At 49.0% G+C, this 12,240-nt stretch overlaps 1 protein-coding gene across 2 annotated transcripts in view; it reads left to right on the top strand.

The window, feature by feature from the left end:
- OSBPL7 (oxysterol binding protein like 7) overlaps positions 1 to 12,240 on the top strand; it is a 39,436-nt gene that overhangs the window by 7,167 nt on the left and 20,029 nt on the right. Inside the window, exons 1-11 of one of the 2 annotated variants that reach the window (XM_063138547.1) lie at positions 754 to 768; positions 4,919 to 5,135; positions 6,032 to 6,154; positions 7,166 to 7,219; positions 7,423 to 7,536; positions 8,308 to 8,430; positions 8,937 to 9,063; positions 10,574 to 10,677; positions 10,938 to 11,030; positions 11,207 to 11,336; positions 11,926 to 12,074. In XM_063138547.1, coding sequence (XP_062994617.1) covers positions 5,037 to 5,135; positions 6,032 to 6,154; positions 7,166 to 7,219; positions 7,423 to 7,536; positions 8,308 to 8,430; positions 8,937 to 9,063; positions 10,574 to 10,677; positions 10,938 to 11,030; positions 11,207 to 11,336; positions 11,926 to 12,074 — 1,116 coding nt within the window. In that variant the 5' untranslated portion in view covers positions 754 to 768; positions 4,919 to 5,036. Of the gene's footprint in view, positions 1 to 753; positions 769 to 4,918; positions 5,136 to 6,031; positions 6,155 to 7,165; positions 7,220 to 7,422; positions 7,537 to 8,307; positions 8,431 to 8,936; positions 9,064 to 10,573; positions 10,678 to 10,937; positions 11,031 to 11,206; positions 11,337 to 11,925; positions 12,075 to 12,240 lie in introns of those variants that run through there. The other variant, XM_063138546.1, reaches the window with a different exon arrangement.

Raw genomic sequence — 12,240 nt, 5'->3', positions numbered from 1 at the left:
TTTGGAAGTTAATACCACCAGCACTTTGAATTGGGTCCGGCCGCCCGAAACTGACTGGAACCCAGCGCAGATCACAAAGCACCAGCATGATATGTTCATATCGACCAACCCCCATTAACAATCTTGCTGCCCTATATTGGACAAGCTGAAGTTTCCGGACTGCTTTCAAAGGCAGTCCCACGTGGAGCACATTGCGGTAATTCAGATCATCACCATAGCTCCATGCATCTGCATGGTAGGTAACAGGTTGGGGAAAATGTTTGTAAAATACAGTGGCAGCTCCTCAACTAGTATGGGAAATGAAAGGATTTGGGTGTCATAGTGGGAACAGGAAGCAAAGCCCTCTGCCAAAAATCTGCCTCCTTTCCAAATGTTTGGAAATGTTGCAAAGCTGCCTTAGTTACGCTGACCTTGGAACAGGGCATTTCGTTGGGGCAGAATTTACAAGTGGAGTTTGCTTTGTTTTCTGGGAGGAGTTGGCAAGCACTCATCCCCACCCCCTTCCTCCACCCTATGCCTGGAGTTTGCTGTTTTAACATTGAGGAAGCCTGAAATTCTGTGCTAAGCAGCTCCCTCTCTTACTTTTCCTTCATGCAAACCCAGTTATGCAAATCAATACGACATGTTTGCAAACGGGCTCCGTTTGCATCGACTTTGCTCAATTCGTCTGTTCAGTTCCAGATTGCTGCTGAGGGTTTTTTCATCTTCTTTTTTGCTAAATGTGGAGGTTTGGGGCAAGGCGCAGTATAGCAACAGAAGGAGAAATGGGTGAGTGACAGCTGTGTATTACAGCTGGCCATATGGGAGGATGAGGTAGCTATGGGGGCGCACACACACAAGTTCCCCAATATCGCATCCCTTTGCAACTCATCCCAGTCCAGCAAATTCAACCTATGAGCCGAGATGGGTTTTGACTCACAAATCTGCTGTACAAATGACAACATAGTGTAACCAGTCATCCAGATTTTAACCCCACAGAATACACCATAGCTGGTAGCGTAGGGAGTCGCAGTGCTGATACTTTTTCATTAGCAGGGTCTATGACATCATCTGCCACCTCCACCCCTTCAGAATTCCCTGATTCCTCTGAATTTATCTGCAATCCTCACAGTTGCTGGGGGATGGGGACAGAGAGAGAAAGAATTTTCCCAGCAACAATATACTATTCCTTATTGTGATTTAAGTGTTTTATAGTGAGAGGGTCTTGAATGGGCAACTAACATCCTTTCGTTGTATGGAAGACCTGTTTGGCTATATTTTATGCCATAGAATTTATGGTGTCTTGCCAATAGGGATCAGCAACATGCATTGGATGTGGACATACTCATTTTTGGGGCATAAGTCTTTAAGTACCCAGTAAAAAAACACATAGCTAAGGTGTGGTAGGCACATGTAAGCTAAATCTTCAGCCTGGATTTAATCAAGCCATGAGCAAAAGAGAGAGACAGAGAAAACGACAGACTGAGAAGAGGGCAGGAAGTTATATGGCTGTGATCAGACATGACAAACTGGTTTATCACTACAAGAACGAGCCTAAGCAAAACTTGGGCTCACACACTCTCCCTCCCCTCTTCCAGTGTGGCTGCAAAGAGATCAGAAGCTCTCACTATCATTTTCAATTAGGCACAGTCACATCCAAGTGCTAAATTGTGCTTAATTTTTATCTACGGTTTATTCAAACAAGCCAGCTGCATGAACCAAGGTTTGAAGTTGGCTTGTTTCAGTAAGTCACAGTTAAGACAAACTGTAGTTTGTCTGGACATAACATTAAATTGTTGTTAGTCAAAAACAGAACAGAAAGCTCCCCATCTCCCCCTTTGCAGTTGTGCCAGAAGAGGGAAGAGGGTTGCTGCAACTCACCTAGCCTAGTTACAGTAACAAACATAGTTTATTGTTATGTCTGAATACAACCATTGCCGCCCCTAGCAGCTGCCCTCCCCTCTTTCTGGCAGCCAGTGTATGATTTCAGAAACATAAATCCAGACCACACTTATCCCCTTTCTTCCCACCGCTTCTGGTTTCAGCATGAAACACAGAAGCAACAAGAATCTCAAGGCTCCCTTCCATGCTAGCTCACATTGAACTCAGCAGGGCTTTCAGCTGGATAGAAAGGCTGCAAATTGAGAACCTGTTTGCCAAGGGAGGGTAGATGCAAAATAGGTGTGGCTAAGCAGTTTATCCAAAGCAGCAGCAGCAATTAGAAAAGTATAGGCAAACAAGCAGATGACACTGGTAGAAGCCTGCTGTGAGCAATTGGCGTGACATTTTATGGATACAACCGTTCATATGCATTCTGATTTGGATGCAAGTCTGGTGGGTGTAACATTGGCTCCTGCTTGTCCAGTTACATTGGATACTTTTCACTTTGTACAGCCTGAGGATGTCGACGGGATCCTTGGAGAAGTGGGGCCTACCATTCGTCTGCTGGACTCTTGCTCTTCCAGGCTTATAGGGCTCCGTCACACCTACTTTTTTCCCTTGGTTTGTCTCCGCGATTTCTAGCTCCATTTCATTATCTAATGGCCCCTTTCACGTAGGTTTTGTGGTATCGCGCTATACTGATGAAACCTCCTTTCTCCTTCTGCCTCCAGTTCATTGGCTGTAACATTGTGATGGGCGTGGGCTCCTTCCCCCCTCGCTCTGGCTTTGTTGTCTAGCGATTTATCGATTTAACGTTTCATCGGCTGAGCTCCGTTTCTGCGGGCAATGAGAGTGGGTTTGGGGCAGTAATAGTCCATTCAACTGACTCAGCACAAGTCCAACACGGGGCTGGAGGAGGAGAACCGCCCCGCCCTTCCCTTTCGTCAGCAAGCTCTCTCTTCAAAGCACACATCCCCAACAAAGGACATAGCGAGAGGACGGCACTACACGGGGGCTGAAGGGCGCTTTAATTCCGTTTGGGGAAAATAATCCAGACTTTCCCCACTCTAGGAAAACACGAAAAAGGGTGGGGAAGAGGTGGGGTGTCTGCAAGACAGGCACAACATCATCTGAGTGCCGTGCTGCAAATCCACAAACCAGGTATGATGAAAGTGCAATAAAACACTGGTGTGATGGAGCCCATAAAAGCAATTGGGGGCCGGGGGGGGGAGGAGACTGGCTGAGGGGATAAAGGCAGTGGCAAATGCCTCTTTACAGCAAGTAGTGATTCTGTCTTGCCTAAAAGAGGCAGTGGTAAGACTTTTCTGTTTTGTTTTGTTTTTAAATAAACCTCCCTGAACCGTACTGTGTTGGTTTTGGCTGGTCTCCAATATTCCACACTTGGCCAAGGTTTGAGTGTGTGGTGGCTTCTCAGCTCAGTTTCTGGATGAGACTGATTATCTAGATCCATTTCAATCCGGCTTCACGCCTGGTTATGGGACAGAAACTCCTTTGGTTGCCTTGGTGGATGATCTATACCAGGAACTAGATGTGGGGGAACGTGCCCCTGTTCGTTCTGCTGGACTTTTCATCAGCTGTCAAGGCCATCGACCACGGTATCCTTCTGGGGCATTTGTCTGAGATGGAATTAGGAAGCACTGTTATTCCATTTTATCCCCCATGCTATGTAATATATACATGAAACCACTTGTAGAGATTGTTAGGAGTTTTAGGGTGCGGTGCCATCAGTATGCTGATGATACCCAACTCTATCTGTATTTTCCATCTAAATCCAAGGAAGCTGTTCTGGTTCTAAATCGGAGCTTGATCTTAGCAATGGACTGGAAGAGGGCAAACAAATTGAAGCTTAATCCGGACAAGACAGATGTGCTCCTGGTCAGTCAAAAGGCAGACCAAGGAACAGGGATTCTACCTGTGCTGAATGGATTACACTCCCCCTGAAGACTCAGGCTCGCAGTTGCGTGTACTCTTGGATGCAGCCCTGAACCTGGATGCCCCGGTCTCAGCGGTGGCCAGGAGTGCATTTGCACCACTGAGGCTAGTGCGCCAGCCAGCTGCACCCGTTCCTAGATACATCTGATCTGGCCACGGTCCCACATGCCTTAGTTACGTTCTGTTTGGACTACTGTTACACACTCCAGGTGGGGATGCTTTCAAAAACTTTCCAGAAACTTCAGTCAGTACAGAATGGTATGGCCAGACTGTTGGCCTGGGCTGGTTACAGGGAGCATGTGACTCCCTTGTTACAGAAGCCTCTCTTGCTACCGGTCTGCTTCTGTGCAGAATTCAAAGTGTTGGTTATGACCTTTAAAGCTCTATATGGCTTTGTGGCCAGGCCACCTGAAAGGCCGCCTTCTCCCATACAAGCCTGCCCAGTTCCTAGGATCTTCTGGAGTGGCCCTTCTTTCAAGACTGCCACCTTCCGAGGTGCGTTTGGCGATGAGCTGAAAGAGGGCCTTTTCAGTGGCTGCTCCCAGGCTATGGAACTCCCTCCCAAGGGAGGCTAGGCTTGTTCCCTCTCAGATGTCCTTCCGCTGGCAGGCAAGCACAGCTTTATTTAAGAAGTCCTTTAACCTGGTGGGTTGGGGGATGTTTTAAATCATATTTTGGGGGGAAATTGTTATGTTTTTATTGCATTTTAATGCAGTGCTTTAATCAATTTTAATTGGTTCTGTAAGCCACCTTGAATGCAATTTTTCTGATCGAAAGGTGGGATATAATTAAATATAATAAATATATTTAAAAATTAGAGCAAACTGTAGAGCTGGGTCTGGTGGTGGCAGGCCTGTAGAAGAGATGCCACCCAGGCATCCATTGGGGAAATCTATCGTAGTGATGGCATTGTGATTTTTCTCTCTGCCTACCACCACCACCACCAACCGTCCCCTCCAAGCTCCATCTAGCCCTCTGCACACTCTGGTTTCTAAATCTTGGGCAGAAATTGCATGTAATGGTTTAGCCTTTCATTGTGCTAAATTAATGAGGCTGTTGGCTACCAGCTAGTCATCCATTCTGCCTGTGTTTCTTCTCCTTGCAGCCAGGCCTCTGAATGTGATGCTGTGGACGCGAAGGCAAGCTCCTGACCCAAAGGTGTATCTCTGAGGCTTCCTTGCCATCCAGAGGGGACGTTGGCGGGAGAGACGGTCTCCCCAGGAATGGGTAGTCATGAGAAAGATCTATCTTCTCCTAAAAGGGCACCGCCCCCCTCCCGGTCCAACAGCACCGTATCGTCCAGGCACAGCATTGTTCGGCAGGTATGATTTCTGCCCACTGAGTCCCCAGTCCCCAAACTTCCCTGTAGGATGGCCAGGTGTTCTGCTTTACAGAGGACAGTCCTCTATTTGAAGAGCCGTTGGAGGACAGTCCTCTCTATGAAGGTGTTTTTGAACCATAAGACAGGTGAGCAGAGGCCATGAAGGTGCCCCTCAGCGGTTAGCATCTGGACAGCAGACTAAGCCAGCCACACAAGTCACCTGTCACAGCCTCCCCCACTATTGGGAAATGTCTTGTATTTCTATTTAAATCTAGCCATTATTTCTAACTTTGCAGCTACACATATACTATAGAATATGCAAATGTTATGCAAAGTGGCGTGCTCTCTTTTTCTTTTCTTTTTTTAATGATGCCTTTCCTCTGTTTTGGCAATGTGGAAGTGGCCATCCTGAGTTTGGGTGGGAGAGCCTTCCTGATCAGAGGCTGTTGCGGTATAAAGCACCTTTCTGTTCAGACCAGTCTTGCCCAAGCAGGTGTCCTCCAGATGCTATGGACTACAGCTCCCATCATCCCCAGCTGGCATGGCCAACAATCAGGGGTGGTGGGAGTTGTAGCCCCAAACATCTGAAGAGCAGCAGGTTGGGAGAGGCCAGTTTAGGCATTAACTCCTGGGTACGTCTTTTAATTGGTCCTTTTGAGCCACAACGAGGGATGTCTGTTGCTGGGAAATCCAGCTCTTTCGGGGCTTGTTGGGGTTCCGCGGCAAGCCAAGCCATGGCTTTTTCCTGAAATCTGGGAACCTTTTTCCATTTTTTAAAATATATTTCCAGAAATAGACATCTGCGACATCCCTAGCACAAAGCTTTCTCTTTGGGTGGAAAAACTCCTACCGTTCTTTCCAACGTTTTTGTCTTTCTGTTTGATCATTTGTTTTTAGGGTTCAGAAAGCTGGGAGGTGGTGGATGAGCTGCGGCTCCAAAGTGGGGTCATCCAGGAGCCAGAGAGGCAGGAGGGCTACCTGCTTAAGAAGCGAAAATGGCCCCTCAAGGGCTGGCACAAGGTGAGAGATGGTTGGCTGGGGCATGCTGGGAGTTGGAGTCCAACTCCTTTAGGCTCTTTTAGAAGTTCTTCTCCCACCTTTTAGGGTTACGCCGGGGTTCATGGTAGCAAGCAGTTCTGAGATTTGACCAGCCAACTTTTTAAGGGTCTTTGAAGAAAAGGCATCCAACATCCCGCTTGCTTGAATTAATTCAGACGGGCCAGTTATTCTTGGTTATTTGTGACTTTTTATTTATTTATTTATTTATTTAAGGATTTTTATGCCGCCATTCAGCCAAAAAAGGCTCTCACGGCGGCTTACAAAAGTATTTCTTGACAGTCCCTGCCCACAGGCTTACAATCTAAAAGACATGACACAAAAGGAAAGGGGATTGGGAGGGAGGAGGAGGAGGGGGAAAAGGAAAGCAAACTCAGGCACTACAATCTTAGTTGGAAAGTTCAGCAGTTACAGTTGGTAGCAGGAGGGAGGGGGCTCTCAGCTGGAGCTGGACCCAGGCACGGTGGAGAGGTGCCTGGCTGCTGCTTCCTCCCTCACTGGTGGCCTCTGCAGAAACAGTTGGTAGCAGGAGGGAAGGGGGCTCTCAGCTGGAGCTGGACCCAGGCACGGTGGAGAGGTGCCTGGCTGCCGCTTCCTCCCTCTCTGGTGGCCTCTGCAGAGACAGTTGGTAGCAGGAGGGAGGGGGCTCTCAGCTGGAGCTGGACCCAGGCACGGTGGAGAGGTGCCTGGCTGCTGCTTCCTCCCTCTCTGGTGGCCTCTGCAGAGACAGTTGGTAGCAGGAGGGAGGGGGCTCTCAGCTGGAGCTGGACCCAGGCACGGTGGAGAGGTGCCTGGCTGCCGCTTCCTCCTTCACTGGTGGCCTCTGCAGAGACAGTTGGTAGCAGGAGGGAAGGGGGCTCTCAGCTGGAGCTGGACCCAGGCACGATGGAGAGGTGCCTGGCTGCTGCTTCCTCCCTCACTGGTGGCCTCTCCTTTTCTGACTTCTTCCTTTTCTCCTCTCGCTCTTTCTTAAAGCGTTATTTCGTTTTGGAAGATGGAATCCTGAAATACGCCACAACACGCCAAGATGTGAGTCCACCCGGAGGGGAGGGTTTTTTTTTTTTGGAATACCTGGATTTCAATGTAGTAGGGTTCTCAGAGATCACCAGTTTGAGTGGTCAAAGGGGGGCAATGGAGATCACCGAGAAGCACTGATTAATAGGCCAGAGCTAAAAGGGAGGGGCAGCATTCATTTCCCCAGCGTAACTCTGTCTGTGGCTCCTCCCTCCCAGGTCCTGAAAGGGAAGCTGCATGGTTCCATTGATGTCCGTTCGTCAGTCATGTCAGTCAACAAGAAGGCCCAGCGTGTGGACCTGGACACTGAGGAGAATATTTATCATCTTAAGGTAGCGGGTGCAAAAGAGGCACCTCACCCAGGTTGGGGACAGGATGGGATGAAACAGACGGCCTAAAATGGGAGAAGGAAGAAGGAATGGAAGATGGGGAAAGGTCATTGGAGACCTGAGTTCAAATGCTAACTCATCAGTTAGCCTGAGGCAAGCTGCTGATACTAGGCCATAATCTGCAGCCATAAGGACTAGCAACTTGCTGTCTCAATTATTAAGACGGCGATTCCCAAAATCTGTAGATGCACTCATGGAACTTCTGTTGACAGCCCATATCAGATCACTGTTGCTGGGAAATAAATTCATCCCCAAGTTTTTAAAGCTATGAGTTCAAAACCCTGCCTACTCTTGGTGGCAAGCCTAGAAATGCTTGAGAACCTGCCCAGCAGAGGGCAGAAAAATTCATTCTGTTTTCAAACTTCTACTGAGTTTGGGGGTCTCATTCCCCCACTTGGCAGAACCAGCTCCACCATCAGGCAGAGTGAGGCAGCCATCACAGGCCACTGATTCAGAGTGTCATGAAAGAGCAGCAATGGCTAGATATTTAATCTATTATGCCAGGGAAAGGGGGCGGCACGTGTGGGATTTTCTGCCTCTGGGCCCAAAATAACATGGTTGGCCTTGAGTACTGTGCACCTTGACTTGGGGAGGGGCTGCCACTCAGTGCTCCATCCCAAGCTGCAACATGTCTTGGGCCAGCCCTGTTTCCCCCACCCCTTTTTTGTGCTGCTAATGTTTTGGTGTCTCCTCTCCACGCTTCATCCATTCTAGATCAAATCCCAGGAGCTCTTCAACAATTGGGTGGCCAAGCTGTGCTCACACCGCCAAGCAGAGACATCCCAAAGACAGTACCAGACCAGCAGCCACGTCGGGAGAGGCTCCCATCCTGCACAGGTGAGTTAGGGACCATCCTGGTGCTACATGAGAAACTGTGGTTAGATGGCATGCGGCAGGAAAGCTGTGTTCGTGGCTCCTTATGAGAATTTCGAAGTGGAATTGCATGTCCCATTAAGGAATGTATAACTATTCCAAAGGTCTTATGTCTCCTTTGAGAACCGCCCAGAGAGCTTCAGCTGTTCGGCGGTATAGAAATGAAATCATCATCAACGTCACCATCACCATCACGTGTGATGATGAACCTTGTGTGCACCAGAGTCCCTGCTGGGTTCTCTTCCCCTAAACCAGAGGTGCAGAACTTCCTTCAACTCGAGGGCCAAATTCCATTTTGAAGAAGCCCTTGGGGGCCGCACTCCAGTAGTTTCCTGAGATTTCCAAATGTGCCCATCGGCCTCAAAAGGTTGGGGACCCCTTTTGATTGCCTGCAAAGGGGACTGAAGTCCCAGAATCCTTTGCTCCTAGCTTCCATTTTTTCCCTACACCCTCTTGCCTCATACTTGCAGGCCTGCAGCTCGCGGCACCGCATTCTGATGTCGGAAAGTGCCCCTGCCTTGTCTTCACTGGCCAGTCCTCGAGACAAGGTGAATTCCTGGCTCAGCGACAGCAAAGGCCTGGATAGGTGCTCAGCAGGTGAGATGGCATCTTCTTCTCACTTTCCTAGAATGAAACCAGCTCCCCCTCCTGTCCTCTCTTCCAAACCTGCTTGCCTGCCAGCGCTCTTCCTGGATCACAGTCACTTTATGATCTTTGCACCGGCTGCTGCCAGTTAACCCTTTCCTACTCCCATTATTCCCTCTGTTCTTTTATCAAGTGATAGGGCAGGCCTCACCCCTTTCGATATGAAGGCATCCTCTCTTCCCTGGCTGGAGACAGTCACCAGGCCAGAGGTGGGATGTAGGAGTTGTAGGCCGGGGGTGGGGGTGCAGAGGGGAGAAACAGGACCCTTTACAACCCGGGTCCAGTTTTTAGAGCCTAAGGCCAAATTCAGTGTTGGAGAAGCATCCCAGCCATGGGCGAAAACCAAGGCAGTAGTGGGCAGGGCCCCAAATACTAGAAATGCCAGCATTCTTTACCTCTTACTGCCAGTAACTAAGCGCCTTAGGTAGGGTGACCATATGAAAAGGAGGACAGGGCTCCTGTATCTTTAACTGTAATGTAGAAAAGGAATTTTCAGCAGGTGTCAATTGAAGAGGGTGAAATTCTCTCTTCATCAACACAGTTAAAGCTGCAGAAACCCTGCCCTCTTTTGTATCTGGCCACTCTACTATAGCTAGTGTAGCTTTAAATGTTGTGATGAAGAGGGAATTTCACCCACTTCAATTGACACCTGCTGCAATTCCCTTTTCTACATTACTGTTAAAGATACAGGAGCCCTGTCCTCCTTTTCATATGGTCACCCTACTTAGGACAGCCATACAAAGTTTTACAATGGGGAAAACTACAGAAAGCCAGGAAGCCACCGATTGGTTGGGGAATGGGGTGTGGCCAAGGGAATGGGCGTGGCCATTGGGGGACCCCCAGTTGGGCTGAATTTGGCCCCTGGGCCTGAGGTTCAACATCCCCTGCTTTAGATGTAAGAACCGGGGTGGGTGGGCTCTGATTAAGGGTTTGGACCATGGTTCCTGACTTGATTCTGTACCTCTCATTATGTGTGGGCTTGACTGTCCATAAGTTCTGATCAACAGGGTGGTGGGAAGGATTCATTTTCTACCCTCTCTCCTCAGGCCATGTTGAGTTCGATCAAAGAACAGGCCTGTGGGGAGTCTGGTCAGTACAGTTTGCAAACCAACTTCATCCATCTGTCCCATTCCTCTACATCATTGGTAGGCAACCTGGTGCCTTCCAGATGGTTTGAACTACAGCTCCCACAATCAGGCTAAGTGGGGCTTGTAGGGCTGTAGTCCAAAACATCTGGAGGGCATCAGGTTGTCTACCCACTGCTCTACTGTGGTTCCTCAATGTAGTTTGTGTTCTCTTCCAAACGCAGAGCGGCCCGACGCTTGATGTCCTTACCAAACAGGAAGTCCCGCCTTGTGACTTCCTAGTCTGTTCCTGTTGTGTTTAGCTGCTGACAATCACCCACTCAAATGCCCAATTTCCCCACCGCTCTCGATAACGTTTTGGTTTCCTTTCCCCGCAGAACTCTCAGAATGTCAGGGAAAGCTTCAGGAGCTGAACCGGATGCTGCAGAGTTTGGAGTCTCTCCACCGCATCCCCTCTGCCCCCCTCATCTCCAATAGCCAGGTACGTACATGGTGGTGGGACAGCGTTCCCTTGGCGCAAAGATGGCTGATTTATGCATGATCGGAGCATCATTACCACTGGCTCTGTGATTGCTCTCACATTGCTCCAGCCCTCAGGGCTGATGATTTGCATGATTATGTACCACTCCTATAACAACTGCCGAATCAGGGAATTCTTGTGAAGGTGCAGGGCTCTGCACTCTGACTCGAAATAAGCCTCTGATGGTAGCTCTAGTAGGAGATTCTTTCTTGGCTTCACAGACCTCAGCAAGTGCAGAGAGACCCAGAAAGGGGAAGAGATCCACCCGAATCTGGTGCACGCAGAGTTTTGCGAAGGATGACACCATCGGCAGGGTGAGCTGGTTCGGGTCTGGTGACCTTGCTTCTGATTTGGGGTAGGAGGGGAGAGTGCGTTGTGTTGTCGTGGTGTTCAGCACACAGTGCCACTTTAAGGAATGCGGAGGAAGTCAAGCTGTGATGGGGAAGCTGTTCTGTTGGGTGTCTAAACCCAGGTGTCTCACTCTTTGTAGGTGGGGCGCCTGCACGGTTCTGTACCCAACCTCTCGAGATATTTGGAATCCTGTCAGAACCAGGCCCTCTTTAGCGTCCCTCCGGAATACAGCCAGCTGCAGAGAAGTTTTTGGATCTTGGCTCAGAAAGGTGAGCTTGTGGCCGGCGATTATATCTGCAACACCCAGAGATGACTCTCCCTCTTACTAGTATTTGTTTTTGCTGTGGGCAGAGCTGGAAACCCTGATTTCCATCTTGGGCAAGCGGAAAGAGAGAGAGAGAGAGAGAGAGATTAGAATGAAAGATTGTTTTATGGACCTCTGTTTCTGGTTGGTTGGTTTTTTTTTTTAATGTTCCCCATTTCCAGAGCCATGTCTACTGTTGTCTAGGTTAAATCACTATTTTATGACTTAGTAACCCAGATTTTATTCCAAGGAAAGCTGAACTTTGTAACCTGCATACATTGCAGAATAAGGGGAGTGTGTGGGAAATCAAAGTCCTAACCCCAAGTCCTCTCTCTCTCTTTCTCTCTTGCATGCACATAGAGGCACACTTCTCTCCACTCCTTGAGATTTTGTTGGGCATTGCATACATCAAACATAGCAGCCTTGAGGGCTAGACACTTGGGTTTCTTTCACTAAAAAGAAACATATATTTGAAGGGCTCTGGAGTCCTTGCCTGATATCAAATTCCCTAGAATCATGGAATGTATCTTTTGCACGTGTCTCCCGTTTGCCAGTTCACGGGTCCCTCAGCAGCGTGCTGGCCGTGCTGACTGCAGAGCGAGACCGACTCCAGGAACTGCAACGGAGCCTGGATCTGCAGCGTTCCTCCACACCTTCTGCACAGGGTGGCCGTGGGGGTGGCATCGGAATGGTGGCACCTGGGGTAAGGGGCCGCTGCCCTCTGGCAGAGTTGATGATGGCTGGTTTCAAGGCTTGGTGTAGAAACGTTTGTTTTTCGGTGTCAGGAGCCTTGCAGTGTAGGGGCTAATATAAAAGAACAAGAGGCTCCTGGAGCATCAGCAGAATGCGCTATTATTGGAACAATGTAA

Source organism: Elgaria multicarinata, chromosome 11, assembly GCF_023053635.1.
Source record: "Elgaria multicarinata webbii isolate HBS135686 ecotype San Diego chromosome 11, rElgMul1.1.pri, whole genome shotgun sequence".
Taxonomy (NCBI): domain Eukaryota; kingdom Metazoa; phylum Chordata; class Lepidosauria; order Squamata; family Anguidae; genus Elgaria; species Elgaria multicarinata.
This window is presented reverse-complemented; position numbering and strand designations above follow the sequence as displayed.